Below are 23660 nucleotides of genomic sequence, written 5' to 3' on the forward strand. Positions count from 1 at the left end.
ACAAAATTAACTGCTAAATACAATAAGGTTTAGATAAATTTATTTGTAATAAGATGGGTATAAAACTTTATAAGATGGCGACTAAAGTCAACATGTGATCGTTTCACAATTCAAATTTGTTACTTCAGCTGAAAATTGTATGCAATATGTTCTTAATGAAGGGAGCAGTACTTTAAATTTCATTCTCAGATAAGTATAGCACTGATTTAGGGTAAGACATCCTATCAGAGACAGCTACAACTTCTGAGGGCTCAAAGATATAGTAAATGATTAAAATCCATGCAGAGAAATAAAATGAAGATTCCATTGGTATGTTTGGACCTCCCCAAATTCCTTACTGAAAAAGTTGGAGGTCAGTCAGTATTTCTCCTATTTTTTTTTTTTAAAGAACAACCAAACTATTTAAACCAAATTTAAACTAATATAAAAAGGTCTTTCTTTTGGTGTCAATAATCTTTAAAAAGAAATGAAATCTTATTTCTATTTTCTATTGTATCTCTTTTCCTCATACACTTTTGCAGGAGGTGTTAGTTTGAAAAATAAAACTTCAAATAGCAAGATGAGGGAATAAAGATATTTTTAAAGCACTCAGAAAATTACTAAATGTATGTAATTTAATTTTTAGGAGCAGCAAGGTAGAAAATGGGCCTTATAAAGTGTCATTATGGAAATATTACATTCTGATTAGTTAACAACCCTGATACTATTCTAGATTAGAACAAATTTAGGCAATTGAATCTTTTTGTATTATCAGAAAATTTTGCTAGGTTTACTAAGGGCAATTTTACTAAGCTTTTCTCAAGGGATTCTTTATCTCAAGGGACTTAAAAATCACTTCTTTATATTATTTATTTTCTGTACTATGTAGCAGGTACAGCCTTGACTAACACTAGCAGTGACCATTTTTGTCACCTTTCTCATCTCTCAGTGACTTTCACTTTCTGATGTGTATTTCTCTACACAGATTCTTTCTTTCTTTTCTTTTCTTTTCTTTTTTTTTTTTGTCCCTTAACCTCTCTTTTGGTTTATAATTTACTGTACCTGGCTCATCCAGCACATTCCAAATTTCTCTCCATGTTTGTTATTTACTCAACCCTCATCTTTTACTTTGTGAGCAATAAAAATTAAGTTTCAGCTGAGAAAATACATATGAAAGTGTTACACAAAATGTAAGAGGAAGGCAAAATACTCCTGATGATAGTGTTACGATAATATTTAGTAAGGTTCTAATTTGGAAAAAAAAAAAAGATTTTAAAAGAGTTAACAATAGAGATCTGAGACTATGTTTTGTTGTTGTTGTTCTTGTTTTGTTTAAATCTATGAGGGTTTATCCTATTACATTTCTGGGAAGTTAGGATGAATCCTCTAAAATTATCTTAATTCAGTGTAGTAGGGAGAGATAATCAGATCTCTTCCCTACTTTAGAGAGTCTTCAAAAGTTAGTGGTTTCTTTACTTCTCATAAGTGGTATTTTCCTTTTTTTTTTTTAAGTTATGCAAATTGCTTGATTTCTACTACCAGATGACTTATTTTGAAAGATTTTATAACTGGAAAAATATTTGGGTATTTTTAATAGATTGTTTAAGATGTATGACCAAGGGGCACCTGGGTGGCTCAGTGGGTTAAAGCCTCTGCCTTCAGCTCAGGTCATGATCCCAGGGTCCTGGGTCCTGGGATTGAGCCCCGCATTGGGCTCTCTGCTCAGCGGGGAGCCTGCTTCCTCCTTTCTCTCTGCCAGCCTCTCTGCCTACTTGTGATCTCTGTCTGTCAAATAAATGAATAAAATCTTAAAAAAAAAAAAAGATGTATGACCAAATCACATCATGCCAGATCATAGAAAAAGCCACTGATTCTTTTGCTTTTATGAATATCAAGGCTAGAAATGATATCAGGTAAATCAGTACTATTTATAATATCCACATCAACTTCCTTCTAAGTGAAAACCTGAGATATCATGGAAGCACCAACAAAATGTGGATAATAATAATAATAAACCTTCTTCATAAATGACAAAAATTTAAAAAAATCATATATGTAAACCATTATATGCACATTACCTATTTCTTGGCCATTTTTCAATCTTTGGACTGGCTACAATTAAACTACACATGGAAAGGATAAGATAGTCCTTTTTTTTTTTAAGATTTTATTTATTTATTTGACAGAGAGAGATCACAAGTAGACAGAAAGGCAGGCAGAAAGAGAGGGGGAAGCAGGCTCCCTGCTGAGCAGAGAGCCCGATGCGGGACTCGATGCGGGACTCGATGCGGGACTCGATCCCAGGGCACTGAGATCATGACCTGAGCCAAAGGCAGCGGCTTAACCCACTGAGCCACCCAGGCACCCCGGATAAGATAGTCCTTAATAATAAAGACAGTTACACTCAGACTTGAACTTATTTGTCCTTCATCCTTTATACCAGGTGGATCTTATCTTTGTTCTTTGGTATTCAACATATTCAAAAAACAACAAATGAAAGATTTTTTCATTTTCTTTGAAACAGTGCCAAGATTTTATCATCTCAGTCTCTGCTCACTGCAGAGAGTTTGCTATCACTGTTTATGTCATGTTAAAGAAGTGTCACTGTAGCACAGAAAAGCATCAGCTTTTCCTGGCCAAAATAACCAAATGGTGGGCCAAACTGAAAAGAGGCAATTGTGTGAGTGCCTACAGGACACTTACTGAAGGTGTTTAGGCACTCCATCTGTGGATGAGAGAAAATATGATTTTTGTCAATATACTCTGATCTCTTATAATATTGATTTTAGGAACCAAAAAAATTTGGACAGTAAAGTGACTAAATTTCCAAGGTATATGTTTTGTTCAACGGCCAAAGTAGGGTGGATTGATATCATTGACATACCATCTTCAAAAATGAACATATTTAAGCCAAAAAACTGAACAATCTTCCTCTAAACAAGTCATTTCCAGGAATTATAATATCTGTCACATTTTAGTAACAGATGGAATATTCCTTTTTGTAATTACTGATTCGTCTTTAAACTGATTTACTGATGATAAGATTCCATCTTTTATCAAAATAAATTCCTTTAAAAAGACTTGTCTTCCTTTGTGGCTGATGTTTAGTAGACATTATGAGTCAAATGCTCTTCTAAATATCTGATTGCCTTTCATTGTATTTGAATAAGACATGGGTGTCAGTGTCTTTGCTTACAGTTGCATTGTGCTTAGAAGTTATTTCAGGCCATGGCTTAAAGATTTTTAGTTACTATAGTGTAAAGCAGTGATCTTCCACAGGCACATTCTGCTAACCATCTGAGGTCCTCCTGTCTAAACATAAAGTGCAACATATATCCCGCAATTCCATATTGTGAGGTAACAACTTCCTCTAGGAACTGTAAACAGTATATTGTACTACCTACTAATTTATGTGATCAGGGAAAAATTTATTTTATGTCTCTTTACATAAATGTTAATTTGAATAATATATACAAATCAATTATTAATAAATGATTGTGTGCAGATATGTTGAGAATAATGTTTAACTATATGTTAGAAAATAATTAAAAAAACTGATATTTATATTACACTGCTTCTATTGATTACTAGAAAAGAATAAGATTTTTTTCTACCTTTTTTAAAGAGCTGTTCTCTTTTCTTTTTTCTTTTTTAAGATTTTATTTATTTATTTGAGAGAGAGAGAGAGAGAGCACACAAGCAAGGGTCAAGGCAGAGTGAGAACCAGAATGCTTGCTGAAGTCAGAGCTCCACGGGGGACTTGATACCAAGACCCCAAGATCATGACCTGAACGGAAATCAGACGCTTAACCGATTGAGCTACCCAGGAGTCCCAAGATTTTTTTTTTTCCTTTTGGAAAATTGGAGGATCAATTTGTATTCACACCACCGTACAAAAATAAAATGTTCTATAAACTTATTCTGGCTTTTTTCTAATTATGATCATATTCCTTGCTGAAGTCTGTAACTTTATTATTCAGTTTTGTAAGTTACTTGGTATAGAATCTAAAGAACTTTTTATAAAATTCAGTGGCCATGATATTGTAAAATTAAGGATGTATACAAACTGTTGGTCACCTCGAACAGTAAGAATGTGAAAAATGATGAAAATGCCAGGTTGGGACCATGCTGAGCCAGCTTATTTAGGTTTAGCTTGGGTAGTAAGCAGAACTAGAGCATTTAAGCATAAACTTCCTTTGACCACTTCCATAATATTAAAACAGACTTAATGATACCACAGAGTAATAAACCAAATAAAATGTTCTGAGTAGTTAAGGTTTATAACAGACACCATTATGAAAGGCTAAAATATACACATTAAGTTATTTTTACTGAGTTAAGTATGGGAAGAGTTCTGAAAACACTGTGTATAATGCATACAATTACGAATAAAGATTCGAAATCTTTATTTTTTTATACACCTCATGCCTTAAATCTAAAAAAGTTGAGCCTCAATTTATGATATTTTTAAAGAACTCAATAAGAATGTGTCTTATTTCTGATATCTTTTCACTCTGAGTAAATATCCAAAAAAACACTTTAAATGATATAAAAATTCTTTAAGTGTGGTTACAAAAAGTTATGACAACTATCTAGCCAATAAAATAACAGGTTTGCAGCCTTAAATCTTATGAAGAAATTATATTTATCTTTTTAATAATAAGCAAACTGTTGTTCATAAACAGTGAGTCAATCTCAATTCCAGTACTACACAAGTTTGTATTCTATCAGCATTTTCAAATATCATCCTGATTATCTACTTGTAAACCTGATTAACAACAAATCAAAATATGCTGAATGAATTGGATTCATTCACATATATATATATATACCAACTATATATAATATATATTATTTACATATATACACACTTTAAATATTAAATTAAATGGTTATTATAATATTAACATTAATAGTAGTAGGGATATTCTTAATAATAATAAATATCGAGGCCGAAGTTTAGGAAATTATGCTAGTGCAGCCATTACTCTAAAGAGTTGGCCTAACCTGAGTGATGCATTTAATCACTCTGGACATATTTAACTATTAATTGTTGAAATTGGACTAACTGTCTAAATTGCTTTGTAGCTTGGAGTTTGTATTAATCTCTCTTCAGTGTTTGATTACCTTAGTTTCAGTCTTGGCTCTACCATTATCATCTCAATGGGATTTAGTTGTCTTCTTTTCTTATGTACCTTTAAATAAATTATTCTACATACTCAAGTGTCTTATTGCCTAGGCTTGTATTTGTTATTTGATCCACATACTGATTTTTTTTTTTTTTTTTAAAGAATGAAGACTAGTGTTTGACCCATGGGATCTCACTGGCTCATGCTTTAGTTGAAGATACTTTTTAACTGCCATTCATATGAAAATATAGAAAAGGAAAAAATAATAATGACAGAACCTAGGTTTGTGATTGTTAGAGCTAGGGATAGAGAAGGGGACAGATCATGAAAAATACATGAGAGAATTTTTAGAGGGTGATAGGAAGCTATAGGAAGCTATAAATCATGATTGTGGTAGTATTTATATGATTGCATCTCATTTTGTCTTTAATTTGCATATTTAAAATTGCTGAATATTGTTGTATGCAAGTAATACCTCAATGGTCTAATTTTTAAAAACTGAAATATCACCTGAGAGGTAGAGTAAACTTCTTTTTTAGTTAATAGAAATGTATGTATGTATGTATGTATTATTTTTAGAGACAAAGAGAGTAAGAGAGGACAAGTGTTACTAAGGGGAAAAGGCAGAGGGAGAGGGAGAGAAAGACTCTTAAGCAGGCTCCAGGGCTCAGTGTGGAACCCAGTATAGGGCTTAATCTCAGGACTCTGAGACCTGAGCTGAAATCAAGGGTCAGATGCTTACCTGACTAAGCCACTCAGGCAACCCAGGAATCTTTATTCATAGGAAGGATTAATGTATACATATTATTTTAAAATAAACAATGAAACTGTATTTTATGTGTATTAAGCAACTTTGATAAGCCAAGCTCTTTCATAAAACAACTTGTCACAACCAAAGCAGATTTAGGAGGATATCATTAAAACAATCACTTTTTCATCAAATATCTTAAAACAATGTTTTCAAAATGTTCTGATGGATGTTTCTGATAGCATTAGTGGCCATCCTTTTATCTTTGTTTTTTCCCAATATTCTTAAAGATAAGAACTTACTTCATAAAAGAAAATAGGTGATAGTGCCTTCACAAACAAAATGTAATATAAAATATATTTATAATAATAAGTTAAAGTAACAATGATGACAGGGGTATGAATTTTTTCTCTTTTTATAGAAATAGAATTTTTAGAGCTGCTTTGATTTCACAGCAAAAGTGTGTGTGGACTCTCTTCCTCGGCGCTGCCTGCGGAGCTGGCAGCCATCTGTTACTGGGCATCACGGCTGCCCTCAGACCTTTGGTGAAGCCCAAGATCGTTAAAAAGAGGACCAAAAAGTTCATCCAGCACCAGTCAGACCGATATGTCAAAATTAAGCGCAACTGGCAGAAGCCAAGAGGCACTGACAATAGGGTGCGCAGAACATTCAAGGGCCAGATCTTGATGCCCAACATTGGTTACGGGAGCAACAAGAAGACAAAGCACATGTTGCCCAGTGGCTTCAGGAAGTTCCTAGTGCACAACGTCAAGGAGCTTGAAGTGCTGCTGATGTGCAACAAATCTTACTGTGCAGAGATTGCTCACAACGTCTCCTCCAAGAACCGCAATGCTATTATGGAAAGAGCAGCCCAGCTGGCAATCAGAGTCACCAATCCCAATGCCAGGCTCCACAGTGAAGAAAATGAATAGACAGCTTGTTGTGCACGTCATATTTGTGTTAATAAAACCATAAAACTACAAAAAAAAAGTGTGTGTGGAAGGTAAAGAGATTTCTCATACACCACCTATGTCTAAATATGCATACTCCCTCATTATTAGCATACCCCACCAGAGCGGTACATTAGTTAAAATGGATGAACCTATATTGACACATCACATTGACAGTTTACATTAGGGTTTACTGTATGGGTTTGGACAGCAGCTTGATGTCATGTATCCATCATTACAGTATCATGCAGAGTAGTTTCAATGCCTGAAAAAAAAGCTTTATGCTCCACCTAGTCATCTTTCTCACTGTACAACTCCTGGAAATTACTGTTCTTTTTGTTGTCTCCATAATTTTACCTTTTCCAGAATATCATATAGTTGGAATTATACAGTCGGATAGCCTTTTCAGATTGGCTTCCTCCTTATTTTTAAAATTTTTATTCATTTATTTTAAGGAATCTCTACACCCAGCATGGCGCTTGATCTCATGAACTGGAGATCATGAGTCACACCCTCTTCTAACAGAGCCAGCCAGAAACCCCTGGATTGGCTTCTTTCAATTAGTAATATGCATTTAAGGTTCCTCAGTGCCTTTTTATAGCCTGATAGCTCATTTCCCTTTATTTATATGCTTACTCACTCACTCATTTATTTATTCAAGTTTTTATTTAAATTCCAATTAATTAACTTACTGTTCAATATTAGTTTCAGGTGTAGAATTTAATGATTAATCACTTACATACAACACCAATCACAAGTGCCCTCCTTCATCCCTCTTACCCATTTAACCCATCCCCTCTCCCACCTCTCCAGTAACTCTCAGTTTTTTCTCTTAAGAATCTGTTTTCTGATTCCCCCTCTTTCTTCCTCTATTCATCTGATTTGTTCCTTAAATTTCACATATGAGTTAAATCACATGGTATCTTTCTCTGACATACTTTGCTTAGTATAATACTCTCTAGGCCACCCACATTGTTGCAAATGGCAAGGGGTCATCCTTTTTGATGGCTGAGTAACATTTCATTGTAAACATATACCACTTCTTTATTCATTCATCAGTTGATGACATTTGGGCTCTTTCCATAATTTGCCTATTATTGATAATGCTGCTATTAATATTGGGGTGTATGTGCCCCTTTGAATCAGTATTTTTGTATCCTTTGAGTAAATATTTAGTAACATAAATGGCTCAGTGGGTAGTTCTATTTTTAACTTTTTGAGGAACCTCCCTATTGTTTTCCAGAGTGGCTACACCAGTTTGCATTCCCACCAATACTGTAAGAGGGTTTCCCTTTGTCCACATCCCTGCCAACAATTGTTTCTTGTGTCATTAATTTTAGCCATTCTGACAGATGGTGGGGATATCTCATTGTAGTTTTGACTTGTATTTCTGGCATGGTAATTGTTATTGAATATCTTTTTACATCTCTTAGCCATCTGTATGTCTTCTTTGCGAAAGTATCTTTTCATGTCTTCTGCTCATTCTTTAATAGGATTACTGTCGAGTTTTATAAGGTCTTTATATATTTTGAATACTAATCTTTTATCACATATGTTATTTGCAAATATCTTCTTCCATTCAATAGGTTGTCTTTTAGTTTTGCTGTTTCCTTTGCTGTGCAGAAGCTTTTATATTTTGATGTAGTCCCAATAGTTTCTTTTTGTTTTTATTTCCCTTGCCTCAGGAGACATACCTAGTAAGAAGCTGTTATGGCCAATGTCGAAGAGGTTGCTGTCTGTGTTCTCTTGCAGGATTTTGAGTGGTTTCCTATCTCACATTTAGATCTTTCATCCATTCTGAATTTATTTTTCTGTGTCATGTGAAAAGTGGCCCAGTTTCTTTTCTTTCCTTCTTTCTTTTTCTTTTCTTTTTTTTTTTTTTTTTTGCACGTTGCTGTCCAATTTTCCCAATACTGTTAAAGAGACTGTCCTTTTCCCGTTGGATATAATTTTTTGCTTTGTCAAAGATCAGTTGACCATATTATTATGGACCCATCTCTGGGCTTTCTATTCTCTTCCAATGGTCTATGTGTCTGTTTTTGTGCTATTACCATACTGTCTTGATCACTACAGCTTTGCAATATAATTTGAAGTCTGGAATTGAGATGCCTTTGGCTTTGCTTTTCTTTTTCAAGACTGCTTTGACTATTCAGTGTTTTTTTGTTTTTTTGTTTGTTTGTTTTTGTTTTTTTCTTGGTTCTATACAAATTTAGGATTGTTCTAACTCTGAAAATTGCTGTTGGTATTTTGATAGGGATTGCATTAAATGTGTAGATTGCTTTGGGTAGCATAGTCATTTTAACAATATTTTTTTTTTCCAACCCACTGTCATGGAATGTCTTCCTTTTTTTTGTCAGGTTTAATTTCTTTCATAAGTGTTTTATATTTTTTAAAGTACAGATCTTTCACCTCTTTGGTTAGCTTTATTCCTAGGTATTTTATGGTTTTGATGCAGCTGTAAATGGGATTGATTCCTTGATTTCCTTTTCTGCTGTTTCATTATTGGTATATAAAAATGCAACAGATTGCTGTATGTTGATTTTGTATCCTGTGACTTTATTGAATTTGTGTGTCAGTTCTAGAATTTTTTTTTACTGGATTCTTCTGGGTTTTCTACATATGTTTCTATGTAACATCATGTTAACTGCAAATAAGTTTTACTTCTTCCTTGCTGATTTGGATGCCTTTTATTTCTTTTTGTTGTCTGACTGCTGTGGCTAGGACTATTACCACATTTACTATGTGGTAAATAACAGTGCTGAGAGGGGCTATCCATGTTTTGTTACTGACTATAGAAAAAAAGCTCTGTTTTTCCCCATTGAGCATGGTATTAGCTGTGACTTTTTTGTATATGGCCTTTATTATTTTGAGGTATGTTCCCTCTATCTTTACTTTGTTAAGGGTTTCTATCATGAATGGATGTTGTACTTTGTCAAATGTTTTCTCTACATCTATTAGGAGGATCATATGGTTTTTAGTCTTTCTTTTATTAATGTGGTATATCACAATGATTTGCAAATATTAAACCACCCTTGCAATCCAAGAATAAATCTCACTTGATTGTGGTGAATGATTCTTTCAAAGGACTAATGGATTCTATTTGCTAGTATTTTGTTGAGAATCTTTGCCTTCATGTTCATTAGGGATATTAGCCTATGTTTCTGTTTTTAGTGGGGTCTTTGTCTGGTTTTGGAATCAAGGTAAGGCTGCCCTCATAGAATGAGTCTGTAAGTTTTCCTGCCATTTCTATTTTTTTGGAATAGTTTGCAAAGAATGGTAATAAACTCTTCTTGAAATGTTCGGTATAATTCCCCTGGGAAGATCTGGGCCTAGGTATTTTTGTTAGGAAATTTTTTTTTTAAAGATTTTATTTATTTATTTGACAGAAAGATATCACAAGTAGGCAGAGGGGCAGGTAGAGAGAGGGGAAGCAGGTTCCCCGCAGAGCAGAGAACCCGATCTGGGGCTCGATCCCAGGACCCTGGGATCATGATCTGAGCCAAAGGCAAAGGTTTTAACCCACTGAGCCACCCAGGTGACCTGTTGGGAAATTTTTGATTACTGATTTAATTTCTTCGCTGGCTATTGGTGTTCAAGTTTTCTGTTTCTTCCTGTTTCAGTTTTGGTAGTTTATCTTTCTAGGAACTTGTCCATTTCTTCCAGACTATCTGATGTGGTGGCATATGATTCTCTTATAACTGTTTGTATTTCTGTGGTGTTAGCTTTGATTTCTCCTTTCATTTGTGATGTGATTTATTTTAGTCCTTTCTTTTTCCTTTGTGGTATGTCTGGTTAGGGTTTCATCAATCTTTTTCATCAATCTTCTTTTCCAAGAGCTAGCTCCTGATTTCATTGATCTGTTCTACTGATTTTTGTTTTTGTTGTTTATTTGCTTCTATGTTATTTATTTATGCTCTAATATTTATTATTTCTCTTCTGCTGCTGTCTTTAGCCTTTATTTGTTGTTGTTTTCTAGCTCCTTTAGGTGTAACTGACTGGATGTAATGATTACAAGGATGGAAGAAGGAGAAAAACAAATAAGTGATATAGAAGATATAATTATGGAAAATAATTAAGCTGAACAAAAGAGGGAAAGAAAAGTCTTGGATCATGAAAGTAGACCTAGGGAGTTCAATGACTCCATCAAATGGAATAACATTTGTATTCCAGGAGTCCAGAAGAAGTGAGAAGAGGGGGCAGAGGTTTTATTTGAGGAAATTGCAGCTGAAAACTTCCCTAATCTGAGGAAGGAAATGAACATCCAAATCTAGGAGGCACAAGATTTCCTATCAAAATGAACAAAAGCAGGTCAACACCAAAAAATTTTGTAGTTAAATTTGCAAAATAAACTGATAAAGAAAAATCTGAAATGGCATGATTAGCAGCAGATCCATCCATAGAAATGTGGCAAGCCAGAAGAAAGTAACATGATATATTCAATGTGCTGAATGGGAAAAAATCCGCAGCCAAGAATATTCTATCTGGTAAGGCTATCATTCAGATAGAAGGAGAGATAGTTTCCCAGACACACATAAATGAAAGGAGTTCATGACCACTAACCTCATCTTGCAAAATATATTAAAGGGGACTCTGAGTAGGAAGGAACAATCCAAAGAAACAAAAACTAGGGATGCCTGGGTGTCTCAGTTGGTAAAGCAGCTGCCTTAGTCTCAGGTCATGATCTCAGTGTCCTGGGATCGAGTCCCACATCAGGCTCCTAGCTTGGCAGGAAGCCTGCTTCTCCCTCTGCCTCTGCCTGCCGCTCTGTCTGCCTGTGCTTGCTCATGCTATCTCTCTCTCTCTCTGACAAATAAATAAATAAATAAAATCCTAAAAAAAAAAAGAAAAACTAGAAAGAAACAAACAAAATCTCCAAAAACAATGACAAAACAAGTAATAAAATGGCACTTAAATTCATATCTATTAATACCTACTCTGAATGTAAATGGTCAAAATGTTCCAATAAAAAAGACACAGGGTATCAGGTTGGATTAAAAAAAATCTATATGCTGCCTACAAGTTTTGTGTTTTACATTTAAGACTGTGATTGACTTCAATATAATTTTTTGTGAAAGGTACAACAACTAAGCCTACAGTTTTTTGGGGTTTTTTTTGGTTTGAGATGTCTAGTTGTTCCAGGTCACTTGTTAGAAAGACTATCTTTGCCTCATTGCTCCTTTGTCAAAAATCAGTTAACTATATTTATGTAGGTCTTTTCCAGGCTTTCTTGTTCTGTTCCATTGATCTATTTGTTTATTCTTTAACCAATACCACACTGTCTTAATTACTACAGCTTCATAATGACTCTTGAAGTCAAGTATTGGCAGGCCTTTGATTTGTCCTTCTTCAATATTGTCCTGCTTATTTTATGTACTTTGTCTTTCTACATAATGGAATCATTTTGCTAATATACACTAAATGTGTAGGCTAATGCTGGTATTTTGATTAGGATTGCACTGAATCTATTTTAATTTTGGAAGAAGTAATATAGAAGTAATATCTTGACAATATTGAGTCTTCCTATCATGAAGATTAAATGTCTCTCCTTTCATTCAATTTTTCCTTGATTTTATTCACTGGGGTTTTGCAGTTTTCTTCATACAGATCTTGTGTAACATTTTGTTATATTTATGCCTACGTTTTCAATTTTTTTAATGCTAATATAAATTATATTTTGTTTTTAATTTCAAATTCCACTTTTTCTTGCTGGTGTATAGGTAGATGATTGACTTTTATATATTAACATTCTGTCATAAAACCTCACTAAATCTCTTATTAGGTTCAGGATTTTATTTTTGTCAATTGTTTCAGGTTTTCTTTGTAGACAAGAGCATCATCTGTGAACAAAGACAGTTTTATATCTTCTTCCCTAACTGTATGTCTTTTATTTCTTTTTCTTGTCTTATTTCATCAGCTTTCCAGTAGGATGTTGAAAAGCATTGATGAGAGAATACAACCATGTCTTGTTTCTGATCTTACTGGGAAAATTTTGAGTTTCTTACCATTAAGTATGATGTTAACTGCAGGTTTTTGTAGATACTCTTTGATCAAGCTAGGGAAGCTCTCCTCTATTCCTGGTTTACTGAGAACTTTCTTTCTTTCTTTCTTTCTTTCTTTTTCTCTCATGAATGGTGGTAGATTTTGTCAAATCCTTTTTATGCATCTATTGCTATGGTACTGTGAATTTTCTTTTTAAGCCTGTTCAAGTGATGACTCATATTAATTCATTTTCATATGTTAAGCCAGTCCTGTATACTTAGGATAAGTTCTACATACCCATAGTTTTATAAAAATAAACAAGTAACAATATAACAAATCAAGGACATAGAGAAAGACAATATGAAAGGAAGAAATTATTGAAGAAATTATGTAGTACAGTAAGAATTCTGATGAGGTTAGTCAGCCTAGATTCACAGTTTGAACTGACTAGTGAAGTGGTATGGTATGATAAGAATTTTGATGAAGCTAGTCAGCCTAGATTCACAGTGAAATAAATTTTAGCTAGATATAAAACATCTGTGTAAAACTATTACAGGATATTAGAAATAAAGGGAAATTCACTGAGTTACATATATTATTTGTAAAATGCTATAAAATGATGAAAGTTATCTCTCATCAAATACAAAATGACCTTTCACACAGACCTTTCCATATTAATTTATTTGTAGGGTTTCTTCCTTTTTCACCTTTTTTTCAATTTGCTCTTTGATCCTACCACAAAAAGGCCTTCCCACAGTGCTTCAATTCATAGGGGTTCTAATCAGCATAGATTCTCTGATACTAAGACAGTTGAAAGCTATCCCCAATGACCTTAAAACCATAGCATTCACTTACATTATTTCCTCACTGGGATGAATTATTTGGTGAAGAATAAATCTTGAGATATAACAGAACTTTTCCAGTTTGATCCTTAACATCCATAAAATGTCCCTCCATATTACTCATAGTGCTCACGTTTGAAAAGTTTCTTACCAGTACTACTTCTGGTATGGTCAGTAAGATATTAACCTTTCACAATGCCTTTACACACTCTTTATATAGTTTCTTAACCCAAGTAACATTTGTGATGTTGAGGAAGTTATAGGTTCTGTGGAAAGATCTTCCCACCTTTCTAACATTCATCAGATTTTTCATCTTATGAATCATCTTTTCTTTGATTGAAAAAATCATTTATGAAGAAAATGTGATCCACTATTTTTTTAAATGACCCAGTATTAAAGGCCTTCACACATTAGTTGAATTTTAGGGTTTACCATCCAAGTCACTATATCAATATAAATAAGTTACTTATTTGACTATAAATATGCCTAGCTTCCCTCCATTCATAGAGTTGTTCATGAAATTACTCTGATTTTGAGTAAATCTGAGTTACCAATTAAAATTATTTCTACATTTCTTAACAATGAGAGCATTTTCTTCATCATTTATACTTGGATATAAAATAAGGTATGTGTGCTGAAAGAAAGCATGTATTATTAGGTGAACATTATATGCCTGAAATGTCCTCCTAAGATCTGTTTTTGTTTTTTCAAATTAGATATTCTATTTCTAATATCTTCAGAAGAATTCAGATCTATGCATTGTAATTTTTCCATTCTTTCATCCTTTTCCATTTGAATGTTCTTATTTTATCTATTTCAGTTTTGCAAGATAATGTCTTGGCCTTATTTCTTGACTCCTAATCTGAATATAGGCTTCTTGCCTTCTATCCAAGATTCCTTCTTTTCCTCCAATAAAGAGGGCAATAATGGATTAGAAATTTAAAGTTTTATTAAAACTAAGCTTCTGAAGTATACAGCCCTCTATGGTCACATTACAGAAAATCTATTCTCTTATATTTAATCTCTAAGTTTAAGGATAAAATTAAAAGTTCGTTGGGGTTTTTTTGTTTGTTTGTTTTGTTTTTGTGTTTGGTTAATTTTAAATCATGTATTTGGCAAAAGTTCATTTTCTTTATTTCAAAATGTGTTTTCTTAAAATTTTTTTATCTATTTTCTTGTATTTTTATAAAATGTTGAGAATAGAAATGCTAAAGATATAAAAAAGGTACGATTTTAAAATGTCACTCACAATACATGATAATATTCCATAACTTCTACCACTTGAAGTTAATTTAACCTGCTCATGAATAATTATGCTTTCTTTAAAAGAATGCAGACATGTAACTGGGGACCAACAACAGACTCCTCCTAAACCGTGTTTATCTGAGAAATTATCATTAATAGCATGCAGTCCAACAATCTTCCATTCCCTCCAGTTCTCTCCTCCTAATTTTACTAATTTTGAGGGGCAAGAGGAAACTTTAAAACTTGACCATTCATTTGAAGTAATTAGCCTTTGAATTCACTGCCTGAAAAATTAAGGTTGATAATACACCATAGCATGTCAGATGGGTTACCAAACTTATATACATGGCCAACTCATAACTAAAAACACTGATAATTTCTATTTTGTTGGAAAAGATAAAGTCCCTCAGAAGAATAACATCACTTTTGAAATGCACTGTGACATTATAAGGTGTTAGTTTAAAATAACCTCAAAATAATTGTTCGTGAATAATAGCTGATTGCTACACCTAATGCTATGGAAAGATACCTTCCACCTTTAGTGTTGTCTTTGCAGATCAAACCTTCCCTGAAACTATATTATTTTAATAAGTAATACCCTCCATCTACAATTTTTTTCTCTTAAATAGAATTTTAATGAATTCATCCTTTCTGACATTTGCATTTGTCTTTAAATGCCACAAGATAACAGGATTTTAATCATTCCAAATAGCTTTTTAATTATAGAACTAATTACTTTTGCAGAAGGTTAAGCTCCACAAACAGGAATAAAACTGTTTGCTTGCACTATGTGTGAAGAATGCTGTTGTGCTCCTCATTTAGGTATTTGGTAAATTTATTTGGTCAGTTTTATCTGACTTTTTAGTATAAGAAGAAAAAGTTCAGTTTTAAGAGAATTTGACATTATGCAGTGTGAATCAACTAATGTACTTTATGTAATTATAGAATCAGAGAGGAAATAAGAGACACTCTGCACAAGAAATGGCAGATAAGTAACTGCCAGTGCCAGAGACCAAGGCTGTTCCAAAAGCATATTATATCAGTCTTCAGGAAATACATTGTTGTTGTCTTTAGTGCTCATGAAAGAATTTACTGTAAAGTTCTTTGCCAAAAAAAGGATTACTATATTAGAGCTGTGTTCTGAGTAAGGACTCAACTAATAATTTGCAGAGAAATAAATCTACCAAATTATTTCTTTTTTGGGTGGATGCTGAATATTTTCTCCCATATGCTTCCAATTGCAAGGCTCAACTGAGTGGTATTTTAGTGTATAGTATTAGATAAATAAGAAATTTGTTATATTCAGCTGTCCTAGTTAACTTTTTCAAAAGCTTATATGCGAACACTGAAAATGTGCCCCAAATAGGATAATCTTTGTATGTTATGCATTCTTTTCTATTAAAAAATGCCATAATTATTTATATATTTTTATTTTCTGTATGTAAAAATGGTCAAAATTCATGACAATTTGTTTATGTCACTATGGAAAAGTTTTTACATTTCTCACACTCATTGTATCTGCAACGGACAAAAAAAAACTCCCACAATATCATATTGAGACTAAAACCCACTGAGAAACCATCACGAATCTCTTAATTGGGCACCTAAGTTTAACAAAGTATCTGTTTGACTCCCCAGCCACATTGAATACCACAAACCAAATACAATTCCTGATCTGTGAGGAACTTGTAGTTACAGGAGATGCTCCATTCATAGTACTTGACCTTGAGTCACCGTTTCAAGGTTGGAGAAAATGAAGTTTCCATTGCTACAATCCCATTGCACATTACGAAAGTGAGTCTCTTCAAGATGGAGACAAATGAACAATGATTGTAAACACCAGTAGTTGTTTTTTTGCCTTTTGCCATAAAGATTTCTATGTTCAGCTTAGTTGAACCAGCTTTTATTGGAGTTCCCACCTTATATCAGACCCTGTACCACATCCATGGGAGAGAGCAAGAATAAGTAGCTTATCTGCTTGGTGCTTCTTGTAGTCTCTTTTGCTAGTATGTAAAGCTAATATGTAAGATGAGGTGCAAACTGTTATGATAGACTATGTACAGAAGCACAGAGTATGGGGATGGTACAAACTGGGGATCTGGAAAAGGCTTATCAGAAGAGCTGAGGTTTCCTGACAGATAGACAGGAAGCATTAGCAAAAATAGAAAAGCCTTAACTATTAGTGTCATGTGAAAGCAAAATTCTGTTGCATGTGGCAGAGTAAGAGGTGGGAAACAGGAGGAATAAGAAGATGGATTTGTAAAGTAGGGTGTGGTTAGATGTGGAAAGTTTTCTAAATCATGCCAAGGTTTGTTTGCTTTCTCTAATAAAGATGGAGAGATAATGAAGACGTATATAACAAGGACACCATGGGATAAAGATTTTTATTTTAGATATATTTTCCTATAAGAAGCATTGGGTTGTGTTCACTTATTTGAGATGTCACATTGTTCAATTCCTACTTAATTGTGTAATATGGGGTACAATAATTAATTTCTCAAAGGATGCTGTTTACTCATCAGCAAAATGAAAAATAACTTCCTATCTCAAACTTGTAAGGATTAAATGCTATAATCCTCATTTAGTAGTTGGCACATGGTAATTGATAATAACAACTAACAAGTTTTTTTTTTTCTTTATTTGTATAATGATTGGGTTGGCATCATTAATCTGTGAAGAAATTGTTTTTTAAATTGAGGAAAATTTCACTATGCTATTTGAGAAAAATAGGGCTTACTTCACACAGGACACAACAGATAAACCCAGAGGTATTAAAGATTTACTGTGAAAGTAAAAAACAAAACAAAAGAAAACAAAAAAACCTCTAAAGCTATCAGAAAAAAAAAAAAAAAAAGATAGGAGAATCATACCATGACGCTGCAATGGAAAATAATTTTCCTTAAGTAAATCACTGAACCAAAAGTGGGAGAACAAATCTGTAATATCAAAATTAGAGGATGGTATGAAATTTAACCAGCAAATAAACAGCAAGTGAAAATATCTGCAACATGAATAATTATGAAAATATTATTATCTGAAGTATAGGAAATTCCTGAGAAGTAACAAGAAAGTTCAGGAAACATCATAAGGAAATTGGCAAATAAAATTAATAAATTACTAATCAGAAGAGACTCTCATAGGCTGAGAAGCCTATGAAATGATGTTTAAGTTCTTAAAAGAAAAGGAAAAAAGTTACTATTTTTTTCTCATCAAATGGAAAAAATAACATCAAACAGAGGATGATAATGAAGGGAAACTTGATGAGCTATTGGTAAGAATGTAATGTTGGAAGAAAATAGATGTATTTTATCATTTATTGTGCTTATATCACTCAAAAATTCTTTTTCCAAATACATACCCAGAGAAACTTAAGTATAAATACCCAAAGAAATCTGTACAAAGAAGTTTGATATTGGAAAAATTGTCAAAGAAAAGTAGCATATACTACCCAAATGCATACCAATTAAAAATAACCACATAAATAAAATGTAACATACTATGAAAACTTGTAGCAGTTACAAACAAGTATCTAGATAAGTGTGTAACAATATTGAAATATTTAAAATATAATTCTGTGAAAAAAGTATAAGATACAGGATGCCAATAATACAAATTTAATATAAAAGAGAAGAGACTCATGACAAAGGATAATGAGATTATAGATAAAATATAAATACAAAATAATATAAAATAAAAACAAAAGCCAGATATCCTATAGAACAATGATGGAAGTTGACAACTACCTCAATATTATGATACAACTTTGTGACTCTGAAGTGCAAAATGAAGTGGGGAAGTAAGATTAAGTAAAATATATGTTGAATTTATTTTAAAAAATAAACAAATGAAGGAGTTAGAAAATATTACAAGAAAAACAAATTTTATACCACATGTAAAAAGATTTAAGAAGAATCAAAGAGAATATTATTTTAATAATATGCTAGAAAAATTAAAGCTAGATTTATATGAATAGCTAGATAAAAGCATTTGGTTAATACCTAGTGTCACTTGTCCAAAAGCAGACAAGTAATCTAATCAGCACCGCTTCTGGAACTAGAAAGATACAGTGTTGTGCCTATCTATACCCTAGATAAAATTGGGATAGATTTGGTCAGGCCACTGACAATCATACTTGTAGACTTAGAGGATTAGACAGTGAATCTCTCAGAAGTTAAACATGGCTATTATCTTGATGGCCTTTAATTTAATCTCTTCATTGTATAAATAGAAATAACTCATGCAAAAATACCAATGATGGAATAATAATTTGGTTAAAGACAAAAATGGAACCATTCAACCCAATGATTACACTACTATATATTTACCCAAAGGACACAAAAATACTGATTTGTAGGGACCCATTTACTCCAATGTTTACAGCAGCACTATCAACAATAGCCAAATTATGGAAAGAGACTTAATATCCATTGAATGATGAATATTACTCGGTCATCAAAAGAATGAAATTTTGCCATTTGCAACAACATGGATGGCACTAGAGCATATAATGCTGTGAAATATGTCAGTCAGAGAAAGACAAATACCCTATGATTTCACTCATATGTGGAATTTAAGAAAGAAAACAGGTGAACATAGGGGAAGGGGTTAAAAAGAGAGGGAAGCAAACCATAAGAGAGACTCTTAACTATAGAGAACAAACAAAGTGTTGCTGGAGGAAAGGTGGGCAGGGGAATGAGTTAAATGGGTGATGGATATGAATGAGGACACTTGTTATGCGGAGTACCGGGTGTTATACGTAAGTGATGAATCACTAAATTCTACTTCTGAAACCAATATTACACTACATTTTTTTTAAATTTTTTTTTTTTAAGATTTTAAAATTTGAGAGAGAGAGACAGTGAGAGAGAGCATGAGTGAGGAGAAGGTCAGAGAGCGAAGCAGACTTCCCATGGAGCTGGGAGCCTGATGTGGGACTCGATCCCGGGACTCCAGGATCACGACCTGAGCGGAAGGCAGTCGTCCAACCAACTGAGCCACCCAGGCGTCCCTACACTACATTTTAAATAACTAGAACTTAAATAAAATTTTGAAAAAAAAGAAAAAGACAAAAATGGAGTTTCTTAATTCAACTTTTAAAAAAATTTTAAGAGTAGATTAGATGTAGCACCAGAAACATATCCAGAGTGTTTTAATGATTCAAAGCACGTTCATGACCAGCACTCACAGAATGGCAGAAGAGGCAGAGGGAGCAAATTTAGTGTATCATAATCCAAAGCAAAGTAGGTAGATGAATCCTTGCTCATACTAACTGTAGGAATATAAAAAAAGTCATTGTTACAGAGGATAAAAATAATCAATTCAAAGCAGTGAATGGATAAAATCAGGTGGCTTGTGGGTTAAATATATATTTAATCAAAATACTTGATTTGTTAAACTAGTAAATATAATTATTTAATTAATACACTGTGAAGAAGGGAATGGAAATTCTGCTTTTTTTTAACGGAGGTATAAGTGTCTGGTAAATAATGAGAGATTTTCTGTGAGCATAGACATGTGGCCACATTAAGTTATTGTCCAATTAAATTCATATACCTTAAAAACCATTAAAATGATGACAATCTTAAAAGATTATAAAAAACTGTACATTTGAATTTTTAAGCATAATTTGGCATGCAGTATTTTATAGGGAGAAATTTAGATAATTTATAAATTATTTATAGATTATCTAAATTATTAGATAAATGGTTTTACAGCATATGTTTAATAAAAATCCATCCTACAGTTAGAACACATGGCATGTAATATAACATTGCTTTTCCCATTTCATACTTCAGAATAAACTAACTCAGTTTTATAAAGATCTCTCCTTTTTTGTAAGCAGCATGTGCCAGCACTGATTCTTCATGTTCAATTTTATGAAAGCTAACTTATTAGTTTTATGACTAAAATTTTAGGTTACTTACATCTTAAGAAATAGTTATATAATCCATGAGAGATGGATATTGTAAACTGTATATAGGTCAATAGCCAGGTTTCTGCACAGAATATCATTTTAGTGACTATTTTTGATAGATATTTGGAAATAATCCAATACCTCTATGTATATGTTTTGCTTACTTGAAGGAAAGTATTTATAGAAATTGTGAAGTATGGTTCTAATCATGTTGCCATATATAGAAAGCGGTTTAGTTTTTCTTCAGGATGATCCCTACAGAAATCTAACAGTATGTACAAGAAATTATAAAATCTTATCATCAAATGGGCAAAGTTTAACATTTCATTTTATTATTTGAAAAAAAACCAGATTTATATTTTGCTAAACATTTACACTGAAGCAATGAAAAATATAAATTTAAATTAGATAAAAATAAATTACCTTAATATTTTCTTTTCTTTTCTTTTCTTTTTTTTTTCTTTAGAATTTAAGTGTAGAGGGGCACCTGGGTGGCTCAGTCATTTAAACATCTACCTTTGACTTGGGTCATGATCCCAGGGTCCTGGTCGTGATTCCAGGGTCCTGGATTGAGCCCCACATTGTGCTCCTTGCTCTGCAGAAAGGCTGCTTCTCCCTCTCCACTTGCTCATGCTCTCTCTCACTCTCTCTCAAATAAATAAATAAATATTTATTTATTTATTAAAAAAAAAAAAAAACAATCTCATCAGATCAAAACCCCACCTTTGTGACCTCATTTAACCATAATTACTTCCTCAGAGAATCCAGATCCATATATAGCATATGGGTAGCTGGGGCTTCACCATATGAATTTTAGGGGGATATAAATATTCAATCCCAGAATTCATGCCCTTCTCATATGCAAATATATTCATTCTATCCCAGCAGCTCCAAAAGGTTTAAGTCATTCCATCAACATTAAAGTCTAAAGTCCAAAGCTTCATTCAAATATTGTCTAAATCAGACAGTGAGAATAGTTAGTTGTACAATTCATCCTGAACTTAAATTCCTTTCCACGTGCAAATCTGTGAAACCAGACAGATGTGCTTTCAAAATACAATGGTGGTACAGACATAAGATACACATTTCTATTTCAAAATGGAGAAATCAGAAAGTAAAGACAACAGTAACAAGTCCCAAGCAAGTCTGATACCTAGCAAGGCAAAGTCCAATAGATCTTCTTTTTTTTTCCCTACTTTTTTTTTTAATTTTTTTTATAATTTAAAAAAATTTTTTTTATAAACATATAATGTATTATTAGCCCCAGAGGTACAGGTCTGTGAATCGCCAGGTTTACACACTTTACAGCACTCACCATAACACATACCCTCCCCAATGTCTATAACCCAACCACCCTCTCCCTACTCCCCTCCCCCCAGCAATCCTCAGTTTGTTTTGTGAGATTAAGAGTCTCTTATGGTTTGTCTCTCTCCCGATCCCATCTTGTTTCATTTATTCTTTTCCTATCCCTCAAAACCCCCACATTTCATCTCCACTTCCTCATATCAGGGATATCATATGATAGTTCTCTTTCTCCAATTGACTTATTTCGCTAAGCATAATACCCCCTAGTTCCATCCATGTTGTCGCAAATGGCAAGATTTCCTTTCTTTTGATGGCTGCATAGTATTCCATTGTGTATATCTACCACATCTTCTTTATCCATTCATCTGTTGATGGACATCTAGGTTCTTTCCATAGTGTGGCTATTTGTGGACATTGCTTCTATAAACATTCAGGTGCATGTGCTCCTTCCGATCACTACATTTGTATCTTTAGGGTAAATACCCAGTAGTGCAATTGCTGGGTCATAGGGTAGCTCTATTTTTAACTTTTTGAGGAACCACCATGCTGTTTTCCAGAGTGGTTGCACCAGCTTGCATTTCTCACCAATAGTTAACTTTATAATTTTATGTTGACTTTTTTTCTCTATCAAACATTTGTCAGTCGTGGATGAGGAGAAAGAGGAACCCTCCTACACTGTTGGTAAAAACATTTGTTTGCACATGCCCCTTTGGATGACTACGTTTGTATCTTTAGGGTAAATACCCTATTTTCAACTTTTTGAGGAACCTCCATGCTGTTTTCCAGAATGGTTGCACCAGCTTGGATTCCTATCCAATAGATCTTAAGGCTAGAGAAAACCCGTCCTGATTCAATGCTCTGCCTTCTGAACTTCGTTGGGCTACAGTACTGCACTGGGATGAAGGGCCTGCCTCTGAGCCTCTGGGCAGAAGCTGACTGATAGGAACTGAGTCAGTGTCCCTGATGATCTCTGAATCATGCTTGGGGTCATTCTTCCCCTTTCTTAAAGAAAGGAACTTAAGGATGGCACTTGTGTGAGAAGTACTGGGTGTTGTATGTAAGTGATTAGTCATTAAATTCCACTCTTGACACTAATATTACACTGTATGTTAACTAAACAGAATTGAATTAAAAACTTGGAAAAAAAAATCTCAGCATATTAAAAAAAAAAAATAGTGCCTGTCTGCAGCCAAGTACTCCATGGTCCCACCGTTAAAGCCAAGAAATCTGAGGCTTCCTTCAACTTGTACAGTCCCCATCACATTCAGTTCAAACTAGCAGTGTGCCTGCTCTTATAACCCCATAATCTATTTATTTAGTGATAGTCCAGCCACATTTGTGGTGTTCTCTTCAGAAGACACTTTCCTATTTTTTGAAAATACGGACAGATTGAGAATTTTCCAAAATTAAATTAAATTTCCATTTAAAAATTAAAATTCCATTTAAATCCATTTAAAAATTTTCCAAAATTAAATTAAATTTCCATTAAAATTCTCTCTCCAGCTCTACTTTTTTCTCTGGGGGACCAGAGCAGAATCACCCTTTACACCCATGTTTCCACCAACTGTC

General features: G+C 33.4%; 1 protein-coding gene across 1 annotated transcript in view; it reads left to right on the forward strand.

The window, feature by feature from the left end:
* The window catches only part of LOC122903584 (60S ribosomal protein L32-like), a 41918-nt gene extending 35072 nt beyond the window's left edge, over positions 1 to 6846 (forward strand). The window contains exon 2 of the mRNA XM_044244394.1: positions 6278 to 6846. Coding sequence (XP_044100329.1) covers positions 6278 to 6788 — 511 coding nt within the window. The 3' untranslated portion in view covers positions 6789 to 6846. The remainder of the gene's footprint in view (positions 1 to 6277) is intronic.
* The last annotated feature ends 16814 nt before the right edge of the window (positions 6847 to 23660 follow it).

The sequence above is a fragment of the Neovison vison genome, chromosome 3 (genome assembly GCF_020171115.1).
Source record: "Neovison vison isolate M4711 chromosome 3, ASM_NN_V1, whole genome shotgun sequence".
In the NCBI taxonomy this organism is placed as follows: domain Eukaryota; kingdom Metazoa; phylum Chordata; class Mammalia; order Carnivora; family Mustelidae; genus Neogale; species Neogale vison.